This window comes from Theobroma cacao, chromosome 7, assembly GCF_000208745.1.
Source record: "Theobroma cacao cultivar B97-61/B2 chromosome 7, Criollo_cocoa_genome_V2, whole genome shotgun sequence".
NCBI lineage: Eukaryota > Viridiplantae > Streptophyta > Magnoliopsida > Malvales > Malvaceae > Theobroma > Theobroma cacao.
In genome coordinates this window covers 2,561,251-2,583,987 of record NC_030856.1, presented here as the reverse complement: position 1 = coordinate 2,583,987, position 22,737 = coordinate 2,561,251, and the positions used below count along the sequence as shown (strand labels likewise).

The window sequence follows — 22,737 nt, the reverse complement described above, 5'->3', positions numbered from 1 at the left end:
GAGTAGGTCGGCTAAAAAACGAGAGAAACAGAGAAAGAAAGGAGGAAGAAAAAAGAGAGAAAGAGTGAGCTAGGAAAGAGAGATTTGTGCTACTACTTAGAGAAGTCAAAAAAGGAGATTTTTGCTACAAATTTTAAGGGAAAAGAAAGCTAAGTTGCTGCTGGATTTTGAGGAAAGAAAAAGAGAAAGAGTTGGGTTGTGGTGGTTGACGGAAAAAGAGAGAGAGCTTGGTTTTTGGTGACAAAATGACTGAATAAAAAGAGAAAAAATTTGAGTTCTTTGGACTGATCTGGAGCTGACCAACGGTGGAAGTGGAGAGGAGGCTTCAAGCCGCTAGTAGTGAAGGTTGAGAGCTGCCGGCGGTGAGAGAAAAAGAGGAAGAAAGTGCAGCCGATTGGTCCATGAAAGGAGGGAGAAGAAAGGAAGAGAAAAACGAGTAGAAGAGAGAGGAAGAAACGGGAAAGAAAGGTAAGAAAATAATAAAAATATATATAATAATGATGTTAGAATAAAAAATAGATATATTAATTAAGTGCGTTTTAATATTTAGGAGAAATAAATAAATTGTGCACTGTGGTGAAAGGTTGAAGGAAATAACGAACTACTAGTAAGAAAGAATAGCTCGATACGTCTTTGAATTAATAGTGACGTAACATTTCGCTATTTTGATATGAGTAAGGGGTGTTAATTTTAAAATTTTCGTAAATATATATATCTATATGTATAATTTATTTTAAATACGAAAATTATGGATAGTATGTGCTGGTAGCAATTTTAAGAAATTGTGATTACAAATTATGTTTAGAAATCGATTTGAATATATATATGTATAAAGTATATGTAAAGTGTTTAGAAAAACAGGAAACAAGTCTTTTATATTGTTTTACATCAAAATTTGTGCCTTATATTTGTGCAGTGTGCATTCATGGTTATATTGTTTATTCACCATGTGAATTATTATTTTGAAATTCATGCATAAATATATTTTGAGAAAATGATAGATTTTATCAATTCTTATGTTGAATACTTTGAAAATAATTTTAATTCAATATTTCAAATGATTGACTTGAATAAGGTTATTGATCTGTTTTATAGTAAAGTTTTTATCTACCTTGGTTGATTTACCAATGGAAGTGTTTACAATGCATAAGAAATCCTCGGTTTTTCCATATAAGGCACAACTCCCGTTCGAAATAAATTGTTTTTGTAATCCTGTATTTTTATATTCAACTGATCTGCTATTGCTTGTTTCCCATCTACACCCTACTCACGGAGCCAATGATCACTGAGTCTGTGAGACTCACACCCCTCTTTTCCCTTTTTTGCAGACAAGAATCGACCTAACGAGTAATCATCAGTGCGTTCAGCTCACCGTAAATAGGTAAAGGCATCTCATGGCCTTTTATTCTGAGTCGCTCCACTATTAGAGATTGAGTTGTAGTACTTTGATTTTACTATGTAAGCAAATATTAGTTTTGATAAAAACATAAATTTTAGATTCTTGAACTCAATGTTTTTAATTGTGATATTATGACTTAAAGTCAAAATTNCTTCTTGTAGTAAATTTAAGTTAAATAAAAAAATAATATATATATATATATATATATATATATATATGGTTCAAATATTAGTACGGATTAGTAAAGATGTACAATGAGTTATGGAAAAAAAATTTTTTTAAACTTGTTCGAGACTTGGCGGGATCTCTCGGAGGTCTCGGATACCGGTAGCGACTGAGGAGGGGTGGGGCTTTAGGGAGGTGAAGTTAGGTGGAAAAAGGTTCAACTCCTTGAGGGTGGGGGAGGTCAGTGTAGTATAGGAGAAAGAGAAAGCGGTAAGGGTTGAGAAGGGTGAAGCCTAATTGAGAATTGTTCTGCAGGCTTTCCAGGATGTTTTGCTGGATGGAGCTTTGGCAATGCCCATCATTCTGGTGGCAGCATGTTAGGGACTGGGCTGCTTTGATGATTCTCTACGTGATGAAGTGCCTTGACTATTGACTGAGTTTGGAGGATGCTGCTACCGTGGAGTTTCATGGCTGATGTTTGTGTGGATTGGTAATGCTTTGTAGGGTCACAAGGTTGCTTTGCGTCGCCATTTGTCCATGTCTGTGTCATAGCAACTGGCTCATTTCTGCCAGTGTGATGCAGCCAAGTCTAGTTGCGTTTGGTTGCTTTTGGTGGTGGCGTTCACGACCTGTTTTTCATTGTGTTTATCGTTTGCTTTTGATTGTCTTGCGGAGTTCAGCCTGGAAGTCTATAAGGGCTTGCTCTTTGTCCTTGAGTGGAAGGGAACTTTGCCATCATAGGTTTTTGTTTCATGGCGGGGTGTTTCGTGTATAGGATTCTTATTTCCATAGGTGCTTATGCTTGGTTAAGCCCATTATTATTTGTCTAGGGGCTTTCTTCTCTTTTGATTGGTGCTGCCAATTGCCTTTTGAGCAGCCGCTTGCCTTGTAAATGTATGGAGCTTTTCCTCCAAAGCTAGATTTGTTATGCCAATATGAGTCTTCCACCACCATGGTTCAGGACTTTCCATGGCATACTAGCTGACGAACTAATAATAACGACCACATTTTTTAAAGAAAAATATTATGCTATAGCTCTTCTTATTTTGCACTAATTAATTTTAGTATTTTGGCTTTAAATTTGGATAAAATTGCTTCTTTAGAGACCTATCAACTGTAAGTGATGCTGAATATAACTTTGGTTCTTAACCAAGCAAAGTTTTAACTTTTTTCCCATTATTTTACTGTTATATTGCACTAAGCCTGGTCTTACAGTTATATTGCAAGTAGATGAATTGCCTTAATTAATGCATTGTTTTTTTTTGAAAGAAATCAGAAAGCCAGTCCATTTTTATTTCTCTACAACTGGGATTGCACAAAGGGGTCAAACATTGTCCTAACTTCATGAATATTTCAAGTTGTTAGAACCACCCAAAGGCAAGTCCCAAATTTACAAGTCTTTGGCTAATTCTAACGCACAGCGATCATCCTAAGGATATGAGTAAGGAAAGCAAATGGCAACTTCAGAACATCATTTACGTTGGGACTTATGCAATCCTTAGTTGTTGTTGTTGCACAATCAACACAGAATAATTGCCACCAAAATCTGCAGATGAAAGCAGGTCTCCAATGATTCCAATCTCCTGAAATTCACTCCATTCCTCAAGACCAAAAGTCCGTGGATCTTCTGTGTTGTATCGTCTCCCAACAATGATAAGCTGGTGGTCATCTACAATAGATCGAAGAAACGATGAGGTTTCAGGCCCATCATTTACCTGCTTATCGACGTATCTTATGTATCCACCTTCCTTAACACCCCTCAACATCTCATCATCAAGCATTCTATCCAGATCAGCTAGGATGGCGCCTAAATTGTTGGTACCTTTGAGATGAATTACAGTAAGGCTAACCCTTTGATCTTGGGAAATGCGTTTGGCTAACGCTAGCGCCTCCCTATCATCTTTACCCCCCAAGAAAATCACAGCGATGCTGTATGATGATGACTCTGATGATAATTTGTCTCTAGAATTGGAGCGTTTTAGAGGGCGACGGCCTTCAACAAGGATCCCTACTGAGCAAGGTGCCCTTTCCAGGATGCTACAATTCAAGCTTCTGATGGCTTGGTCTTCTGATTCAATGCTCCCGTCAATGTACCATCTGCGATGAAATGGAAGTAGTATAAAGGATGTGAGCTTGTCTAGGGCGAGATTGCATATATCCTCGTACATCAAATTTGGTGGAGAGACTGCAGTGAAAACATTCACTGATACAGCTTCCCAGTTGTCTCGTTCAAACTGATTAAAAGCTAGGACAACGTTCTCAGAGTAAGATTTGTTAGACTGGGTTTTCCTGTGCTTTTGATGCGCAATGAAAAGGGGTGTGGCACGCCCACTGAGCTTAACAAGGTGAAGGACATCAAGAGCAATAGGGTTTTCTCTGTTTGGACAGGAGGCATTCAAAATGTTAATGATAGAATTGACATTACCCGGTACGTGAATGCAACCAATCATTCGCAACTCCTCTTTGAGCTTGGAATGCATGATGCTCCGTTTTTGGTAACCTATATACTTCCTTGAAGGATCATAGAGTCTTTTCACAAGTATTGGCACAATGCTTGCTAACAAAATGATGATAATAGACATGAAAGCGAATAGATCTTGAGATATAACCATGTTGTCAAATAAGAAGCTATGCGAACCCATCTCAACGATACCTTTGGTTATCATTATAAAAGCAAGTGCCAAAGAATCCCTCAGGGGCATCTTGCATAATAATGGCAGCGCCAGAGAGACCCCAAATTTGAAAATAACTGCTACAACAGCTGCAATGGCTTGGTTTTGTGCATATTCCGTACTCTTTTTGAGGTAAGACAGATCAATCCTCATGCCGCATGTTGATGCAAACAAAGGCAAAAACAACCCTGAAACAACTGGGTCCAACTTTTCGACCAGAGCAGATCCCAATGGGGGTCCATCTGGGACAGCCAATCCCAAAATAAATGGGCCAAAGAGAAGAAATATATTAAAGAATTCGTTTATCCTAGGAGACGACATGAACCCCAAAATAACGGCATAAAGGAATACATCTTTTATCTGGCCACCCTCAGGCGTGCGTCTCACCATCCATTTCATCCCCGGTCGCAACACAAACACCACTACTAAAACAAAGGTTATAGCCAGTCCAAAATCCTTGAGAACCAGCGTTGCTGATTTTTCTTGCGCTACCTTCACCCATTGGCTGAGATTCATAAGAACTAGTGACGCAATGTCACTGACAAGTGCTGCTGATAGTCCTAGCCTGCCAAGTTCTGAATTCAGGATTTTCAGCTCATCGAGAAGGCAATGTATGACCGGAAATGAAGTTCCGGAATTTGTTACTGCAAGAAATAAACTGTTGTTTTCAAACAATTCGCCGTCTGTGCTAAGGGCCTTAACCGTTATCAAACAAAATGTCAGAGGCACCACCACTGCTAGTAAACCAATGCATACGGCCATCCTTCCAGCCTTGTATGTCATGCTCAGGTCCATCTTCACCCCACTTAAAAACAAAAAGAATATATAGCCGAAGGATGCCACCGTACCAAGAACCTGAACACTATCCTCTGACATTGTAACCAATGAATCGTGACCCTTGAAAACCATAGGACCGAGTATCATTCCTACAAGAATCTGGGAGATGAACATTGGCAATCCCAGGTGTTTGAGCATATTATGAATAACTTGAGTGAAAACAAAAATGAGAATCATCTGGAAATGAAGTCTTGGCCCAGCAAAGTCCATGAATGTTTCTTTTTGTTCGTTGCTCAAGATCAATGCAGCCAAGCCTGGGGAGCTGACTTTGGGAGGAAATTTAAGACAGACTTCCTCCACTCTGACTTGACCTTCCATTCCGGTGGTGGGCGAGCTTAAATTATTAAACGCCATCGTGTCCTGTCTACAAAGTTATCGTAGGGAATGGAAAGGAAAGAACTAGAGAGGAGATTGAATTGAAGAAGAAGGGAATGGGAATCATTGCTTATAAAACAAGGTTTCAGAGAGATATGTCAAATTTCTTGTTTGTTCAGTTTTATTGTTCTTGGTTTCAAATTATCAGGTCGACAACCGTCTTGTCTAACAAGTTCTTGCTGTTTCAAACTTCTTATGACTAAGATTAGTTCTATTACTTGGATCATAAAATCTTCACTATTCTAGTTAATTCCAGATAGAAAATTCTATTTTCCAAATGCTTTGCTCCTTCCTCTAACACAACAAAATTTAATCAAAGCGAAGTAACAATTAACGAGTAAATATAAAACAACTTTATACGAGTTAGTATTATTATTATAAATATTAGATTCAAGTGAATCTCATATGTATGATCTATGATAACAGTATTCAATTTATTAATTGAAAAAACTTAAATTGAACTTAAAAATTATAATTTTAATATTTATAAGAACGTATTACAAAATGGTTTGTTAGAACAAATCAACAAATTCTTTAGACAAGGAAAACTTTTTTTTTAAATCTTTTTTAACCCAAAAATAAAGCGAATCAGTTTTGATTATGCTGTTGAGAGTTAAGGGTTTTTTTTTTTTTGTAATTTGTATCTGGACATATCAAGAGACAAATTTAACTAAGAGTTTATTATTAGCTTTTATTTGAGTATTTACTATTGTTAGTATATGTCTCTAAGGGAGATATTAGACCATAATAGATAGCTTTCGATTTAATTATTGATGAATCTCTATTAACGTTTTGTTACAATTTGAGACTAAGCTATGATCTCCTCGATTGATTTACAGTGAAATAGCAAAATTTAATTGGTGATTCTAATGCTTTGATGGCTTGTTTTTTTGAATTACTAATTGACCCTTTTCATTTTCACTTTTTCTGTTTTGTTTTAAGAAATTGAGCCTTATTTGCAATTAAAAATAAAGATATTTTTAATTAAGGGATTTATTTATTTTTTAGAAGAATTAAATGCTTCTTTCAAATGGTAAAGTAATGCTAATGTGTGATAATTTATGGTTAATAATTTTACCAATATGTTTCTAGTAACGTTCAACGATTTTCATTAAGTTCAGAAATTGAAATAGTAGATAACAAGTTTATTGAAATTCCATCTACTTATTCCTATCAAAGAAAATTTCATATACTTATTTAGCTCTTTAGTAATCTCTATCTACTTTAGTAATTTCATATTACTGAAATATTAGATATTAAGTTTTTAAATTTTTAAATATTTATTTAGATTTTTAGTACCCTTCATCTGTTAAATACTAACCTCAAAAATTTATTATTATTTTGTAAAACTCATCTACTTTCTCAATAATCCTGTATATATATCTTTATTTTAGCTTTTGATATGGGTCATAATTTCCTAAATTATGACTTCAGAATGCATAATTATTTCTTGAAACTCTAAGTTTTAGAATCTATAATTACTTTCTAGAACTCGAAAAAAAAGATAAAACTTTGATAATAGAAGAAGAATTCAATCACAAAACATCATTTTTTTTTTTATGGTTTATTCATTAAAGAACATCATTGATACATTGCTCATCAGCAAATTGGAGACCACCCATCCACCGATCATAAATGATTCGCTTATTCTGTTGATGCCATGCTCCTAGCACAGTTCCCATCTGTCCGCTTGTAATTGCTACGCAGAAAAACCCATTCACAGGGTCGATGAAATGCCCCAGTTGCCCATCTACGGTGTAGTCAGCTCCATTAAAATGAAACGTTATTGCTGCGAAATCATGGTAATTTGCTGGAGTTTCGTAGCACAGCTCCAATCCTACCCGACCGTTTGTTCTTTGAAGTCCTCGCGATTCGTAATAAGCTCCAAAGACTGCTAGCACTGCTTCATAAGCATTGACCCCGAAAGTGTTGGAATCAATTTGAGAGACTAGAGCTCCCGAGTCTATGAAGCAACCTCCTAAGCCATCCTGCCTGATCCTGAACGTGTCAGGTTGAAATCCTAGACGATGGTTTGCAACGCTTATATCCAACAATTCTAGATAGAAATAATAGGATCCTGGTGGTGTGTACGTGAACAATGTTGTATGAAGGTGTTCGGGAGGCAGCTGAGGAATGTCCTCTCCAAATCTTAAGATGATCGGACGAGGCATTGCGTCGAGAAAAGGGACGAAACAATACGAGAATCGATTGTGAATCAAAGGAGAAAACTGGCTCGACATTGAATCCGGAGACAGGTTCAATCCAAAGATCCCTGAAATACCACAATTCTTAAACGAGAAGCCGGTGTTATCATCTGAGCAACCAAAGATGACATTGCTGAAAGTTCGTCTGCTAGAATGATCGATGAAGAATTGGAATGATTCCAAGGATGCAACACCCCTGGTAGAGGCTCCACCAGCATATCGAACATCGTAGACACATTCTCCATGTACACAGTCGTAGAGCCTATGATCACCATCGCAGAGGGGATGGTCGCAAGGAAGTGTGCCGTAGCTCGCGGAGACTCTAGGATCATAAATTTGAAGATTTTGGGGGAAACAGTTTTTGCAAGGTTGACACTGTGTCCAGATTAGGCCTCCTCCAGTGTCCATCAACAACTTCACAGGGTGTTGTTGGCTCCCTAATGTAAACACTACAACATAGAACAAAACATCTCGGAGTATTGGTATATGGAGATAATCAGGAACCACCCTTGCATTTGGACGCGACACCAAATCCAAATAATTGGCTCTTGCCTCGGTAATTTTGATCAGTTTTGCGATTCTTTCAGCCCTACTGAGGCTTCCAATAAGGTATAGAGGAGACTGTGGGGAATCATCTATGACAGCCCTTAGACTTAGACCAGCAGGATTTGAAGTTGCAAATACAAAATGGTGTTGGAATAGTATTACTAAGAGGCAAAGGAACAATTTGGCATTAAGAAAATGAAGGGTTGCAGACATTTTCTGAACTGAAAAGCAGCCTATAATTCGATGGTTCTAGTAGTTCTTTATAGATAATATTGTTAAGCAAATTTTTTGCCCAAATTTGTAGCAATGTTCTACAAATTGAATATTCTTCTACGTTTGGTAGGCTTGTATATCTGTTTTCCTCATTACTGCCTTTTATTACATTATTTGTCTCTTTGTCAAAAAGGAAGGATGATTCATCATGCATTGGTGAACAATGAATTAATGTCCTTCAAATTGGTGTCTTCCAATGGAGCAAGGTGTTGCCACATGGAATGATCAAACCTCCAAATTCACAAAATACAACAAAATAATTTGGCAACTTAATTTAATTCCTTTAAATAATTTTAGCTAAAAGAGAAAATCCCAATGTACAAGCTAGTTTGCTCTTAATAAAACTCCTTCAATTTTTTGAAAATATTTAATTTTTTCCTGCAGAAGAGATGGGAAAACTATAGAAGCCCTCAAACAAGGTGGTTTAAGTCAAGACAACGAGTTATACTTTAGAGTTTCGAAGACACTCAAAGCCCAAAACTAAAGTGAACTCAACAATAAATTCTCTTCTTTGGTCTCTTAAATTCTTCTTGTTACACATATCGAAGGTACCCTCACTTTGTTATTTTTTTTCTCCTTTGCTTTCTTTTACTGCTTAATATTATGCTGTAGCTCTTATTATTTTGAACTAATTTTAGTATTTTGGCTTTAAATTTGGAAGAAATTGCTTGTTTAGAGACCTATAAACTGTAGGTGATGCTGAATATAACTTTGGTTCTTAACCAAGCAAAATTTTTACTTTTTCCCATTATATATAGTTACATTGCACTGCCAGTTATATTGCAAGCAGATGAATTGCCTTATTTATGCATTGATGATCTTTAATTTGACTGTTAATCACGAATGATGAATTTTAGTATTAGTTAATTGTGATATACATGTGTTTTCCTTGTTGTTTCATGGATCTGAGCTATGATCTCCTTGATTGATTTAAAGTGAAAAAGCAAAATTCCATCGATGGCTCGTTTCCGGGACGCAATCTCAAGTCTTACATGTATATATATCAAGAATCGATTTTCTTTATTTTCATACGTTAAAAGTTAAATTATTTTAGCTTTGTGAGTTTTTTCTTTTTTTCAGGTTGGAGAAGTAAAACAGACAAGATGAAATCTGAAATCCAGAAAATATGTGAAGTGCATGATGATGATTCTGGTAAAGACAACATGGAATCCGAAACCCGGAATCGATGTGAAGTCCAGCAAGATGATGATTTGGGTAAAGATATAATTAGTGAATTGCCTGATGAACTTCTCCATCATATTCTTTCTTGTCTTCCAACAAAGGATATTGTAAGAACTTCTGCATTTTCAACAAGATGGCGATGGTTGTGGACTTTCTTTACCATTGTTAGTGTCGATTTTGGTGCGGAGGATGAAGATGAGAATGACTGCTAGTTTCTTAGATTTGATTCAAAACAAGCTCCTCATTCCTGACACTGCACGCATAAGAAAATTTTGTATTCACTTGCATAAATATAGCCACTTCTATACTTACCCTAACATCCTTTTTTCAATTTCATTGGTATACAAAGCACTGAAGCATCAAGTTGAAGAGTTGGAACTTTCTTTTCCACATCTTTGGAGATGCAATATGTTGTCCTTACCTCATACCCTTTTTACTTCCGAGTCACTAACTTCTTTGAAATTACATATGTCTCATGCTGCTTCCGTAAATCCTTATCCTACTTCCATATGCTTCCCCAGGCTCAAAACCTTACATCTTATATGTATTAAATTTCTGGATGCGAGATTTGCTGAGTTACTTTTTTCTGGTTGTCTGGTCCTTGAAGAGTTGCTTTTGGACAATTGTTATTGGAATACAACCTATGGCATAACGATTGCCATTGCCACTCTGCAGAGATTAGCCGTTTACCATTATTACTCATCTTCAAACAATTCACTAAAGATTCGTTGTCCAAATCTTCAATTTTTAAATTTCTGGAGTTGTTCCTTTTTTAACCTTGTGCTTCACCTACCTTCATTGATTAAAGCTCATGTTGAGATTATGCCTAGGGGAAATTTGTACCAACAGATTCGGCTTGCTCGCTCCACACTTAATTTATTGGAAAGAACTCGTAGTGTCAAATCTCTTCGACTCTCAAGTGAGACTCTTAAGGTATGCCAAGTTGCCAATATACATGTTCTACATGACTATTTTTTCCTTGTAATGACACAAATTTTTCATTTTGTTCCAAGACCATCTCTTGTGCAGAAAACGTTCTTGCTGATGATCCTCCTACATTTCACAATTTAACCCGTTTGAAACTGATAGGTGGAGATTGTGATTTAAGTGCAGCTGCATTGCTGCACATTCTTCACAAGTCACCTAAGCTGCAGTCTATTGTCTTTCCTCATGCAGGTTCCTCTGGATTGGAAATCTTGAATATTTCTATAACTTATTGCTCTGATTTTAATCAGATAATGACTGACTTGTGTTGAAAAATTGCAAAATTGTCTCTAAATAATTGCCCAAGATCTTACTCAATTAATAGAATAAAGAAAGAAAGAAATCAAGCACACCCACAAGAACACAAGAATTTACATGGTTCGATCTTTTGATGACCTACGTCCACACTAAGAAGGAGATTACAAAAAAAGTCTCAAACTTACAACCCTTATCCCACGTACACCTAAATTACTTTCTCTAAATCTAGGTGATGATTATTCTTTAACCCCATAGAGTCCTTTTATAGTGCCAAATACAATAACCTTATCCTAATATAATTAGAAATTATTATTCTAGTCTAACTAGATTTAAAGACTATTTAATTAGGTATACTAATTTAATTAGAATTAAACAATCCTAATTAAATCACAATTCAAAACTATCCTAACAACTTGTTTCCTTGCAAATGATTATCTGATTTTCCTAGGGACTTAAACTAGACAATCTCAAAGAGAAAACTCATTCCTTGAAGAATGCCGTACCAGACTGTTTGATAAATTCTCTAGAGAGCTTTAGAGTCTTAAATTTTAGGGGAAATGAGGAAGAGGTTTTTTTCCTGAAACATATACTCAAGCATGCTACAGCCTTGAAGTGGTTTTCAGTCTGTTGCTCAGAAGATCTATCAGAAGACCTGGAAAGGAAAGAGGAGATAAGATGGGAGTTGAAGAAGCTTTGTAGTGAACATTGTGCATATCTGTTCTGTTAGAAAGTACCATTGTAAGCAGTCCTCTATGAAACTCCCCGATTTAAGAAAAAAACAAATTCAAAGTTAAACAGAGTTTATTTCTGTTTTCTTGATTCCAAAATCAACTTTTATGTTATTATTCTTATTATTATTATTATTATTATTATTATTATTAAGATTTTGACACATTTGGATTAATTTCCTTTCTTCTTCCAATGAATGTGAGCGTTATATCCTTTTGAAAACCCGACCCCATATAATTACAACCCACCCTCCTCCATGCATAGTGCAAGAATTGTTCTAGTCTAAATCAATACAAATCAGAAACTCCCTGTATTTGCTGCAAATGTGTCTCTTTGCATGGTGCCTAGCTGGCTTCTCCGCCATGGAGGCTTTCTGCTAATTGAATCATGTTTCTGACACAATGATGAGGCTCTCTGAGCTGTCAACTTGTTCTGTGGTTGCGATCCTGAGGTTTTATAAAAACCTGCAAGGGGAATGTCCCTTCTTTCGGCAAGTGTTTTGTGTGATGCAAGTGATCAAGGAACGAGATGTTGAAGGAGTTAAAGGACTGCTGTACCGGACCGAATGATGCTGGTTATGGCCTGTAAGCGGTTCTGAATCTGTGCGGATGATCCTTTCTGCTTGAAATGCTGTATGGCTGTTTCCAGACATTCTGTTTCTCTGAGACTTGATTTCCATTACTGATATTTTGGGATGTTGCTCTGTGCAAGTCTCAGTTGATGAGCATCTGTTATTTCTTGAACCACTAGTTTTGACAAGAGGTGTACATGGTGATAGACTAAGGGGAAGGAGTCGGTCTGGGATAATTTTTGTATGACTCATTGTTATGCTCCAGGGTGAGTGAGGACCTAAGGTAATAACTGGGTCATGCCTTTTTTATCTCCTTTGAGCTATCTGAGAGTTTGTTCTTTCATGTAATAATATTGTAAGAGATGGTTTTCGTAGGCTAAAGTTTTAGAACTTGAGTATTCCACTACTTTTGCTAGGTTTGGTCTTAACAAAATACCTTCTTAAATAATTTAGAAATATTTATTTAATAATATATGTTTGGTAGTAGGAGATTGGGAAACTGCAGAATTCCTAAAAATAGTTGGTTTAGGTGAGGACAGTAAACTATACAAAGGGTGAACACGACCTGATTTCTTCACCAAGCCAAAACCACTTTCCCTCTTTTTCTTTTTCTTTGGTTTCTTTTACTACATAAGATTACTTGCAGTGAAAACAAATTCATTTCATTGATGATTGTTGGCTTGTTTTGGGAGACAGTTCAAGCCGTAATATTAATTTAGCTTTCTAATTTTATTTGTTTTCTGTGAGGGAGGAGAATAGAGAACAGAGAATATATATTCTATCAAAGTCCAGAACGATGACTCTAAAGAATACCTTATTAGTCAATTGCCTGATGAAATTCTCCAACATATTCTATCTTTTCTACTGACAAAGGATGTAATAAGTACTTGTACATTATCGACAAGATGGCGATACTTGTGGACTTTCTTTACTATTGTTAGTTTTGACTTCGACGCATGAAAAGAGAAGCAAAAGGAGCGTCCTAGTTTCTTGGACAGAGTTCAGAGAGAGCTGCTCATTCCTGACACTGCACGCATACGAAAATTTCATCTGCACTCCGATTTTGCTGTCCCTTTTTCCCAAATACTAGAGTCAATGTCAGTGGTATAAAAAGTAGTTAACCATAGAGTTGAAGAGCTTGACCTTTGTATTCCATATTATTTGGAATCCGATTTGTTTTCCTTTCCACATTGCCTTTTTACCTCCGAGTCATTGATTTCTTTGAAGCTACATATGACTCAGGTTGCCTTGCATAATTTTCCATCGTCCATATGCTTACCAAGGCTTAAGACATAATATCTGGACTACATTAAATTTCAGGATGATCATTCTACTCAGTCCCTTCTTTCTGCCTGCCCTGTCCTTAAAGAGTTGTATCTAGATAATTGTGATTGGAGCAAAAGGACAGAAATTACAATTTCTATTTCCACTCTACTGGCATTAACTACTATTTTCTTCGACGATAATCCTCCAGATATTTCAATAGGGATTTGTACTCCAAATCTTTTAAAGTTTTACTCCACAAGTTCTTTGCAAGTTGAACTTATACCTTGTGACCTATCTTCGGTGATTCGTGCTGAGATTGATGTTTTCGGTTGGTTGAGTTATGACCAACGATTTCGAGTTCAGGCTGCTCATCGTACGCTTTAATTATTGGAAAGAATTCGTGGAGTTAAATTTCTTGAACTATCATATGAAACATTTCAGGTATCTGTGTATATATATGTCATGCTGTCAATATCCATTTTTGCTTAATACTGCAAACTAGAGGAATTTCTTTTCATTCATTCATTTCTGATAACAAAACTTTTCTATTTTCTGCCAGGCCATCTCATTTGCAGAAAATTTCCAAGCTAATCATCTTCCTACATTTTACAACTTGACTGATTGACTGTAAATTTCAACTTTGCTAATCGTGATGGAGCTGCACTGTTGCATGTTCTTCAAAAGTCACCAAATCTACAATCTCTACACTTTTCTCAAGGATGTGATGAGGAAAATCAGAAGAATGTTGAACTGATTAAGGATAATGCAGAAGAGGTTCGATTTTAAATATATACTCAAGAATGTTAAAGTTTTGGAGTGGTTTTCAGTCCATTGCTCAGAAGATCTATCAGAAAACTTGGGAAAGAAAGAGGAGATAAAATATGAGCTGAGGCAGCTTTGTAGCTCATATTGTGCGTATGTGTTCATGTAGAACCAGTACTGTGCTATAAGCCATGGTTAAGGGGTTATGTAATTCAAAGTTTCATTTAAACATGTAATTATGACTTGTAAGGTAAAGATTAAACAGAGTTTGTTTCTGTTTCTTGCTCTTAAAATTAACTTCCATGTTAATTATTGAGATTTCGACAGAAACTCATTCATAGACTACGTAACCCTGCAACATTTACACCATCACAATTGTCAAGTAAAAGTAATGTCAGAATAGAAGCCGACAGAGAAAGAATACCAGAACCTGATTGGTTCACCTGGCATGGTATGACATGGTAAGTCCTAAAACCTCTTATTTATATAACTAGCATTCCAACTATATATGATATTTACACATTATCACTTAATCATAAAGTACCACATAATAAATATACAAAATCAAAAATTCAAAAGTTTTTAAAATAAATATTTATTTATTAAAATTCCCCATTTTTAAATTTATTTTTTTACGGAGATGACACAATTTAATTCACTAATAATTTATAAAACCCATACCTAATAATGGTATATCAAATATAAATCCTAAGTTAATTTCTTAAAACAATTTTAGCTTAAAAAAATTCCAATGTAGAACTAAATATTTGGTCTTAGTAAAATTCCTTTTTAGAGGAGATTGGGAAACTATAAAACTCCTCAAACGAGGTCGTTTAAGTCAAGACAGTAAACTATATAAAGGGTCAACACGACCTGATTTTTTCACCAAGCCAAAAACCAGAACCAACTCAAACAATTCAGAATTATCTACACAAAGCCAAGGTACCCCACTCTCTCCTTTTTTCTTTCTTTTGTAATTGGTTTCTTTTACTGCATAAGATTATGCTGCAGCTGTTCTTGTTTTGAATCAGTTTCTAGTGTTTTCGGCTTTAGAGATATTCTTGCTTTAATTTGGATTGAGTTGGTATTTTTTGTTCTTAATCTAGCACAAGTTTTCCGAAATTAAACTTTCGGATGATATGTATTCACCATACCCTATGATTGGGATTATGTGTTACTGATCAAATAGGACTATTTGTTTTTTCTTTCTAATTGAATTTTTCAATGACTAAGAATGAAAATTTCAGATACAAAGCGAAAATTTCATATAGATGAAAGTGAAAATTTCGGTAGCCGAATTGCTTTTGATTAATTCATTGTTTCCTGAATTTGATTGTTAATTATATACATGTGTTTTTTCTTGTTGTCAGTGATGTCTTATAAAATCAAGCTGATCCAAATTATTTTATTGAATATTCCAATTCTTGGCTGGCTTGTTTCTTGCAGGTAATTCAAGTTTTTCTTGTTAAGTAAAATTATTACTTTTTTCTTGTCAGAAGAGACTAGAGAACATGGATTCTATCATTTTGGCAATTAAATCCCTCACATTGTCAACGAAATCCGAAACCCAGAATCGATTTCAAGTCCAGCATGATGATTTTGGTGAAGATATAATCAGTCAATTACCTGATGAACTTCTCCTTCATATTCTATCTTTTCTACCGACAAAGGATATTGTAAGCACTTCTGCATTATCAACAAGATGGCGATACTTGTGGACTTTCTTTAACATTGTTAGTTTTGATTTCGATGCATACAAAGAGAAGAAAGAGTGTTCTAGTTTCTTGGATAGTGTTAAGAGAGAGCTACTCATGATTCCTGACACTGCACGCATACAAAAATTTCGTCTGCATTCAACTTTCGCCGTCTCTTCTTCCCAAATCTTGGCGTCGATGTCAATAGTATCCAAAATAGTGAAGCATAAAGTTGAAGAGTTAGACCTTTCTATTCCATGTATGGAATCCAATCTGTTTTCCTTGCCTCATAGCCTTTGTACTTCCGAGTCATTGACTTCTTTGACGTTGCATATGACTGAAGCTGCCTTGAATAGTTTTCCAACTTCCATATGCTTCCCAAGACTTAAGTCCTTAAATCTTGATTGCATTGAATTCCAGGATGAGCACTCTGCTCAGCTCCTTCTTTCTAGCTGCCCAGTCCTTGAAGAGTTGTATCTAGATAACTGTGATTGGATCAAAAGAACAGAAATTAAAATTTCGATTCCCACTTTGCTGACATTATCTATTTCCTTGGAATACAATGGTCCTCCTGATATTTCAATAAGGATTTTTACTCCAAATCTTTTAAACTTTTTCTACACAAGTTTTTCCCAAGTTGAACTTGTGACTTGTGACCTATCTTCAGTAATTCGTGCAGAGGTTGATGTTTTTGGCTGGTTGACATATGACCAACGAGTTCAGGTTGCTCATCGCACCCTTAAATTATTAGAAGGAATTCGTGGTGTCAAATATCTTGAACTATCAAACAGAACACTTCAGGTATGTGTTATATAACTGTTCATGTCAATGTCTATCTTTAATTTAGCATTACAAACTAGAAGAATGTTCTTTCATTCATTCATTTCTGGTAACAACACATTTCTATTTTCTGTCAAGGCCATCTCATTTGCAGAAAACTTTCAAGCTGTTCATCTTCCTACATTTTACAACTTGACCCATTTGAATGTAAGCTTTGTCCTTTCTACTCGTGGTGGAGCTGCATTGAAGCATGTTCTTCGAAAGTCACCAAATCTATATTCTCTACACTTTTTCCAAGTAGGTTTCTATTGACTCCAATATTTTAGTTCTATCATCAAAGGGGATTCTCTTGATTTTATGAGATAACTAAGCTGTTTTTTTTTTTTACAAATGATTTTTTATTTTTAGGGATTTGATCTTGATATTTTGGGAGAGGAAAATCATTTGCTGGACAATCTTATACCGATCTCTTTCAAAAATCTTAAAAATGTGAAAGAGGTTCCATTCTTAAATATATACTCAGGGATGTTAAAGCTTTGGAGTGGTTTTCAGTCCATGGCACAGATCATTTATCAGAGGAATTGGAAAAGAAAGAGTAAAATGTGAGTTGAGGCAGGCTCCTTAGCTCATATTGTGGTATGTGTACACGTAGAAGTAGTACTGTAAGCAGTGCTCAAAAGGGCTCCCCAATTTCAGAAAAATTCAAAGTTTTATGTGAACATGTAATTTTGACTTGAAAGGTTAAACAGAGTTTATTTCTGTTTTCCTGCTTCTAAAGTTAACTTCTATATTGTTATTGACATTTAGACTGAAACTCATACACAGATCATCGACGCATTTGGATTAATTTCCCTTCTCCTTCCAATGAATGTGACTGTTATGTTGTCTTGAAAAGAGTTTATTAGTTGGTGAAACTTAACCAATTGTTTTATCAATAACTTGATTCCAACTGATGTTTCCCACAAAAACTCCTTTGTAAAAGATGTTAAAGCACATGTAAACTTTACTTTGTATGAGGGGTTTCCCAAAGCAATTTTATTGAGAAAATTGAGTTAAACAATCCCTCTGCTGATTGCTATGAAGCAAGAAATTAAACAAGGCAGAGAGGAGAGGGTGAAGAAGATAATGGAATTCAATCATGGAATATCATCAGCACAAGTCTCGGTAACCCATTGGAGTCCAGCAACATCCATATTAATAATGATACGCATGTTTTGTTGCTGCCATGATCCTAGTATAGTTCTTGATGCTGGTCTCAATGCCACGCAAAAAAACCCATCCTCCTCGCTAAAGTAGTGCATATATTTCCCATCTATGTCATAGTCAGCTCCATTAAAATGCAAGGTCATCGTCATGTAATCCTTAAAACCAGGCTTGCTACGGTAGCAGAGGGGCAATGATTCGACCACTTTGCCGATTCTTTGGAAGTTATTGGAGTCGTAATAAGCTTGAAAGGCTCGCATCACTGCCTTGTATGCATTGCGTCCAATGGTGTTTTGATCAATAGTACTAATTAGAGATCCTGAGTCTATAAGGCAACCGCCTGAGCCATCTTCCCTAACTCTGAAAATACCAGGTTGTTCCTGAAATCCTAAACGATACCATCCAACACTTATATCTAACAATTCCAAGTGATAATGATAGAATCCGTTCGGCAGAATTTGTGTTGTTTGAAGATTTCCTACTGGTGGGGGAATATCATCTCCAAACCTTAGGACACTAGGTCGCACCAATTCATCACTAAAAGGGACTAAGCAGTATGAGAACCGATAACTAGTAATGCCTTTACTAGCGAACTGGGTTGCTAGCGAATCTGGTGCCAGGCTTAATCCTAGAATTCCTGAAATCTCCCCATTGGAAAAATCAAAGTTTTGGTTATCTTTGGAGCATCCGAAAACCATATCATCAATGACTCTAGTGTGGATATTATCAACAGGAAATTGGAATGATTCGAAAGATGCAACCCCTTTTGTCGTAGGTGGATTAGGACGAGAATCAACACCATACCGAACGCTGTAGACACATTCGTTATTATAACATTTGTAGCGTTTGTGATCACCTTGACAAAGTGGGTGAGTGCAAGGAAGCTTGTGATAGCTGGTGGAGGTTCGAGAGTCATACATAGGAAGCTGCTGTCTGAAGCATTTTTTACAAGGCCTACACTGAGTCCAAATTAGACCACTTCCGGTGTCCATCAGCAACTTTACAGGATGGAGTCGGCTTCCGATTTTAAGCTCTACCACATATAAATGATTATCAGGAACCCGACCTATTGGTACACGGACGGTATCGAGATCTGCTGTTGCATTGGGACGCAAAACAGAATCCAAATATTGAGCTCTAAATTCTGACAATTGTAGCAATCTTTTGATTCTTTCAACTTTAGTGAGGTTTCCAGGGTACAGGGAATCCCTTCGGATGAGCTTCATGGATAGACCAGTAGGTTTGGAAGTTGCAAAAGAGACTTGGAAAAAGGCTATGAGGCAGAGAAAAAGCATAGCCTTGGAAAAAAATGGGATTGCAGCCATTTTAGAGGTTAAGAATGAGACTATAAGTGTATTATGCCTTGGTGTATGCTTCTGTAGTTATACTAGTTCCAAGTGCTATTTTTAGGCCATATTGGTGTAAAGCTATAGCACACCCTGGATATTGAATTTCTTCTGCTTTTTGCTAGGCTGGTAATTAATTGACAATATGCTTTATTTACTTGTATATCTTTTCCTGCTTTTCTATCCAAATTCTTGTACGTGCATTTATTACAAAGAATAATTCCAAATCAAAATATGCCATGGACCACATTGTCTTGTAGAATTTGATCAATAACTCTTTCAAGTCAAGTTTTCAGGTCTTGGTTTATTGGTTATGAAATAGATGATCAAGAATGAAATGTTTTTGGCCAGCACACTGACTCTCTGGAGCAAATCTGTTGCAGAAAAGAGAAGGCTGAAGCCTTCTTATAAACTCAAATATTGAATGTTCAGCTACTATGTTGTTTACTGCTAAGATATAAGATAAGGAAGCAGCCAATAATATTTATTAAACAAATTTACTTATTTTCCATTTAATTAGTAGCAATTTTCCAAATGGCAATCACTTTAGTTAAAATTCTTTATTAAATTTTCTATAAGAAAATAGCTTTTTTATTTTTTTTTAAGCTCTTTAACACAGAGGGTTATTGGTTAGAAACAAGAGTGTGCAAAATAATTGTCTTTTTTTTTTAAAGTAACATACAATCTACCAATTTTAACAGAAAATAAAAATATGGATATTATGCATGTATTCAACATATTGTGTAGTGTCAAAAAATTTTAAAAAGAAAGTAAATTAATACTAAATTATGAAGGTATTGAATGAAATAAATATTTGATAGGAAGTAGGAAACAGTTCCAAGGAACGAAGGATTTCTTGTGCCAAAGAATTTCAACTCCAATCAGTCACTAATGCTGATTAAAAGAGTTTCTTTAGGATGACATCTCTGCTTCAGCCTTCACTGTTTCCTCCTCCTTCAGGTACTAATTTATACATACATACATATATATATATATATATATATATTCTTGTTTTGAATTTTTCCCCTGACTTTTTACATGATTATGATGTTACTGAATGGGGATTCTTGGGGTTTTTTCTGTTTTTCTTGTTTATTTTATTACTGACTCGGAATATTTTGTCTGAGTGTGATAATAGTGAACATGGCTACGGATTCTTTACCTCTTAGTCCCATTAGGCAAATGTCTTTGGAGACACAGGATGCCGATAAGGGAGAAGACAGAATCAGCAACTTACCTGAGGATGTTCTTGTTCACAGTCTTTCCTTCCTTCCAACCAAAGAAGCTATAAGGACTTCGGTTTTGTCTACAAGATGGCAAACCCTGTGGATGTCTCTCCCGAACCTTACTTTTACAGATCTCTTGTATTTACACAGCAACCAGGATCGTGTTCGAGAATTAAGGGCTAGTTTCATGAAGCTGGTAGATAGATCAATCCACCATCGTAATGCCTGTATAAGGAAACTCTCTCTTTCCTTGCAAAAGGAAGTTGATGTATTCCGTTTAAACTCATGGCTATGTGCTGCAATAAGGCATAAAACTCAAAGCCTTGATCTTTTCTTAAGTGAACAAGAATATGTTATCTTGCCCCATTGTCTTTTTACTTCAGAATCATTGATTAGCTTGGTGTTGGGGATGGAATGTACTCTGAGAGCCCCTACTCCTGTCTGTTTTTCAAGCCTTAAGTTTTTGAAACTTTCACATGTCAAATTTAACGATGTGCAGACCTGCCAAGAGCTGTTTTCAGGTTGTCTAGTCCTAGAAGAGCTGGTTTTACAAGAGTGTAATTGGAAGAATATATCCGAAATCAACATTGATATTCCTCCTCTGAAGAAATTCTCTCTTTCCAATTATACATCTCGGCAGGTAAAACGTGTGAACTGTAAAATCAAAATTAACACAGCAAATCTGAGCCATCTATCATGCCAAAATTTTCTCCGGGTCCAACTTGTTCCATACAACCCATTGCCAGCACTGGAGAGTGCTCAGGTAGATATTTTTGGGGTTATTAATCGAGAAGAAGATGGTCGACGTGCAGTGCAACTACTTGCTGGACTCAAGAATGCTAATTCCCTCTATGTGACAAATGATTCACTTCTGGTAGATCAGAAACACTCTTGTTTCCCTTGATGCACTTGGTTACACTGAAAGAGAATACTAATTTCATCTTTCTTTTGTGTGTAAGGTTCTTGATGGTGCAGAAAATCCTGAAGCAGATCTTCCTACATTTCACTATTTGACTCAATTGTATGTTAGACCGACTTGTTGCCTCCCTGATGTTGGTACTGTGGGAGCAGTGATGTATCTGCTTCAAAAAGCACCAAACCTTGAATTTCTTAGCATTGCTTCGGTGAGTTTCCCTTCTGCCAAAACTATCATTATGCATGCCTTTAAGTTGACAATTCATGTTTCCAGGATTGAATTATATGTGTTCTATTTCAATACAGGAATTTCAAGGACAAGATCTAGATTGGTTTTTCCAAACTCTGCCTTGCTTCAGCTCTCGCCTAAAATCCTTTTGCATCATGAATTTTGAGGGCACTGCCGCAAGTATACAATTGTTGAATTATTTGTGTCAGCATGCACCCGTTTTGAAGAAGATATCTTTGTTTTCCTCAAATGAATTGACAGAAGAGATCAAGGATCAAGTGCTCCAAGTCCTCGGAGACTCGAAAAGAGTTAAAATTGGGTTCTATCTCTGAAGTTGGATTAATCTGGCATTTAATATGAGGAAATAATGCAGAAAGGTTTTCGTTAACAGAATTCCCCTGGAGGAGAACTCATCAAAAATTATTCAAATTACATTTACTTTGTCAATTGGGTGTGATAATTTTTAGCTCCTGGATCCTAGTATGAACCTTTCTGAGGTTTTTAGATTGTTACAAATTAAAGGGGTTTTAGCCACTTTCCTGGTGTGTATTTTCTAGCAAAACCAAGTAAATTCTATTCTATGTTTGCTAAATGCTCAGTGACCGGCCTTCTGTTCCACTGATTCTATGTCAGTTTTCCTGCTTTGCTTCATTAATTCACCTTTTGAAAGATTAGATTATATCCAATATATTATGGTGTTTTACTTCCAAAAATTCCAAAAAAAGCATGACGAGTGTTACAAGTTTGGTCTATACATGACAAATTTGGATTTTCTTTTCTCCTTCAAAGATTTAAGTAAATTGCATATCCTTATATAGTGCAATTGATAGGCTTTTTTATAAAAGAATTGATTGGCTTTTTTATAAAAAATAAATTGCAGAGAATTGATAAGTAAGAAATTTTGTGAATTTGCTAGTGGATTGGTCAATTCTCAAACAAATTTACTTATTTTTCATTAAATTAGTGACAATTTTTCAAGTGGTAATCACCTTAGTTAAAACATCTACCAATTTGAATAGCAAATAAAAATATGGATATGATGAATGTACTCAACATATTTTTAGGGTAAAAATTTGAAAAAAAAAGAAAGAAAAGAAAGTTAATGTTAAATTATGAAATAA

General features: G+C 35.8%; 5 protein-coding genes across 5 annotated transcripts; 2 read left to right on the top strand and 3 right to left on the bottom strand.

Moving 5' to 3' along the window:
- On the bottom strand, window positions 2,854-5,427 carry LOC18593602 (cation/H(+) antiporter 4). Its single transcript, XM_007020913.2, has one exon. The coding sequence runs from the start codon at window positions 5,425-5,427 to the stop codon at window positions 3,052-3,054; it is 2,376 nt and encodes a 791-aa protein (XP_007020975.2). The 3' UTR covers window positions 2,854-3,051.
- On the bottom strand, window positions 7,020-8,417 carry LOC18593601 (aspartic proteinase nepenthesin-1). Its single transcript, XM_007020912.2, has one exon. The coding sequence runs from the start codon at window positions 8,409-8,411 to the stop codon at window positions 7,020-7,022; it is 1,392 nt and encodes a 463-aa protein (XP_007020974.2). The 5' UTR covers window positions 8,412-8,417.
- Window positions 15,735-17,303, top strand: LOC18593600 (F-box/LRR-repeat protein At4g14103). The gene is made up of 3 exons (XM_018124192.1): window positions 15,735-16,718; window positions 16,836-16,994; window positions 17,106-17,303. The coding sequence occupies exons 1-3, from the start codon at window positions 15,735-15,737 to the stop codon at window positions 17,301-17,303; spliced, it is 1,341 nt and encodes a 446-aa protein (XP_017979681.1).
- LOC18593599 (aspartic proteinase nepenthesin-2) lies at window positions 17,834-19,225 on the bottom strand. The gene has a single exon (XM_007020910.2). The coding sequence runs from the start codon at window positions 19,223-19,225 to the stop codon at window positions 17,834-17,836; it is 1,392 nt and encodes a 463-aa protein (XP_007020972.2).
- LOC18593598 (F-box/LRR-repeat protein At3g58900) lies at window positions 20,390-21,948 on the top strand. The gene is made up of 3 exons (XM_018124191.1): window positions 20,390-21,346; window positions 21,432-21,596; window positions 21,694-21,948. Exons 1-3 carry the CDS (start codon window positions 20,390-20,392, stop codon window positions 21,946-21,948), a joined length of 1,377 nt encoding a protein of 458 aa, XP_017979680.1.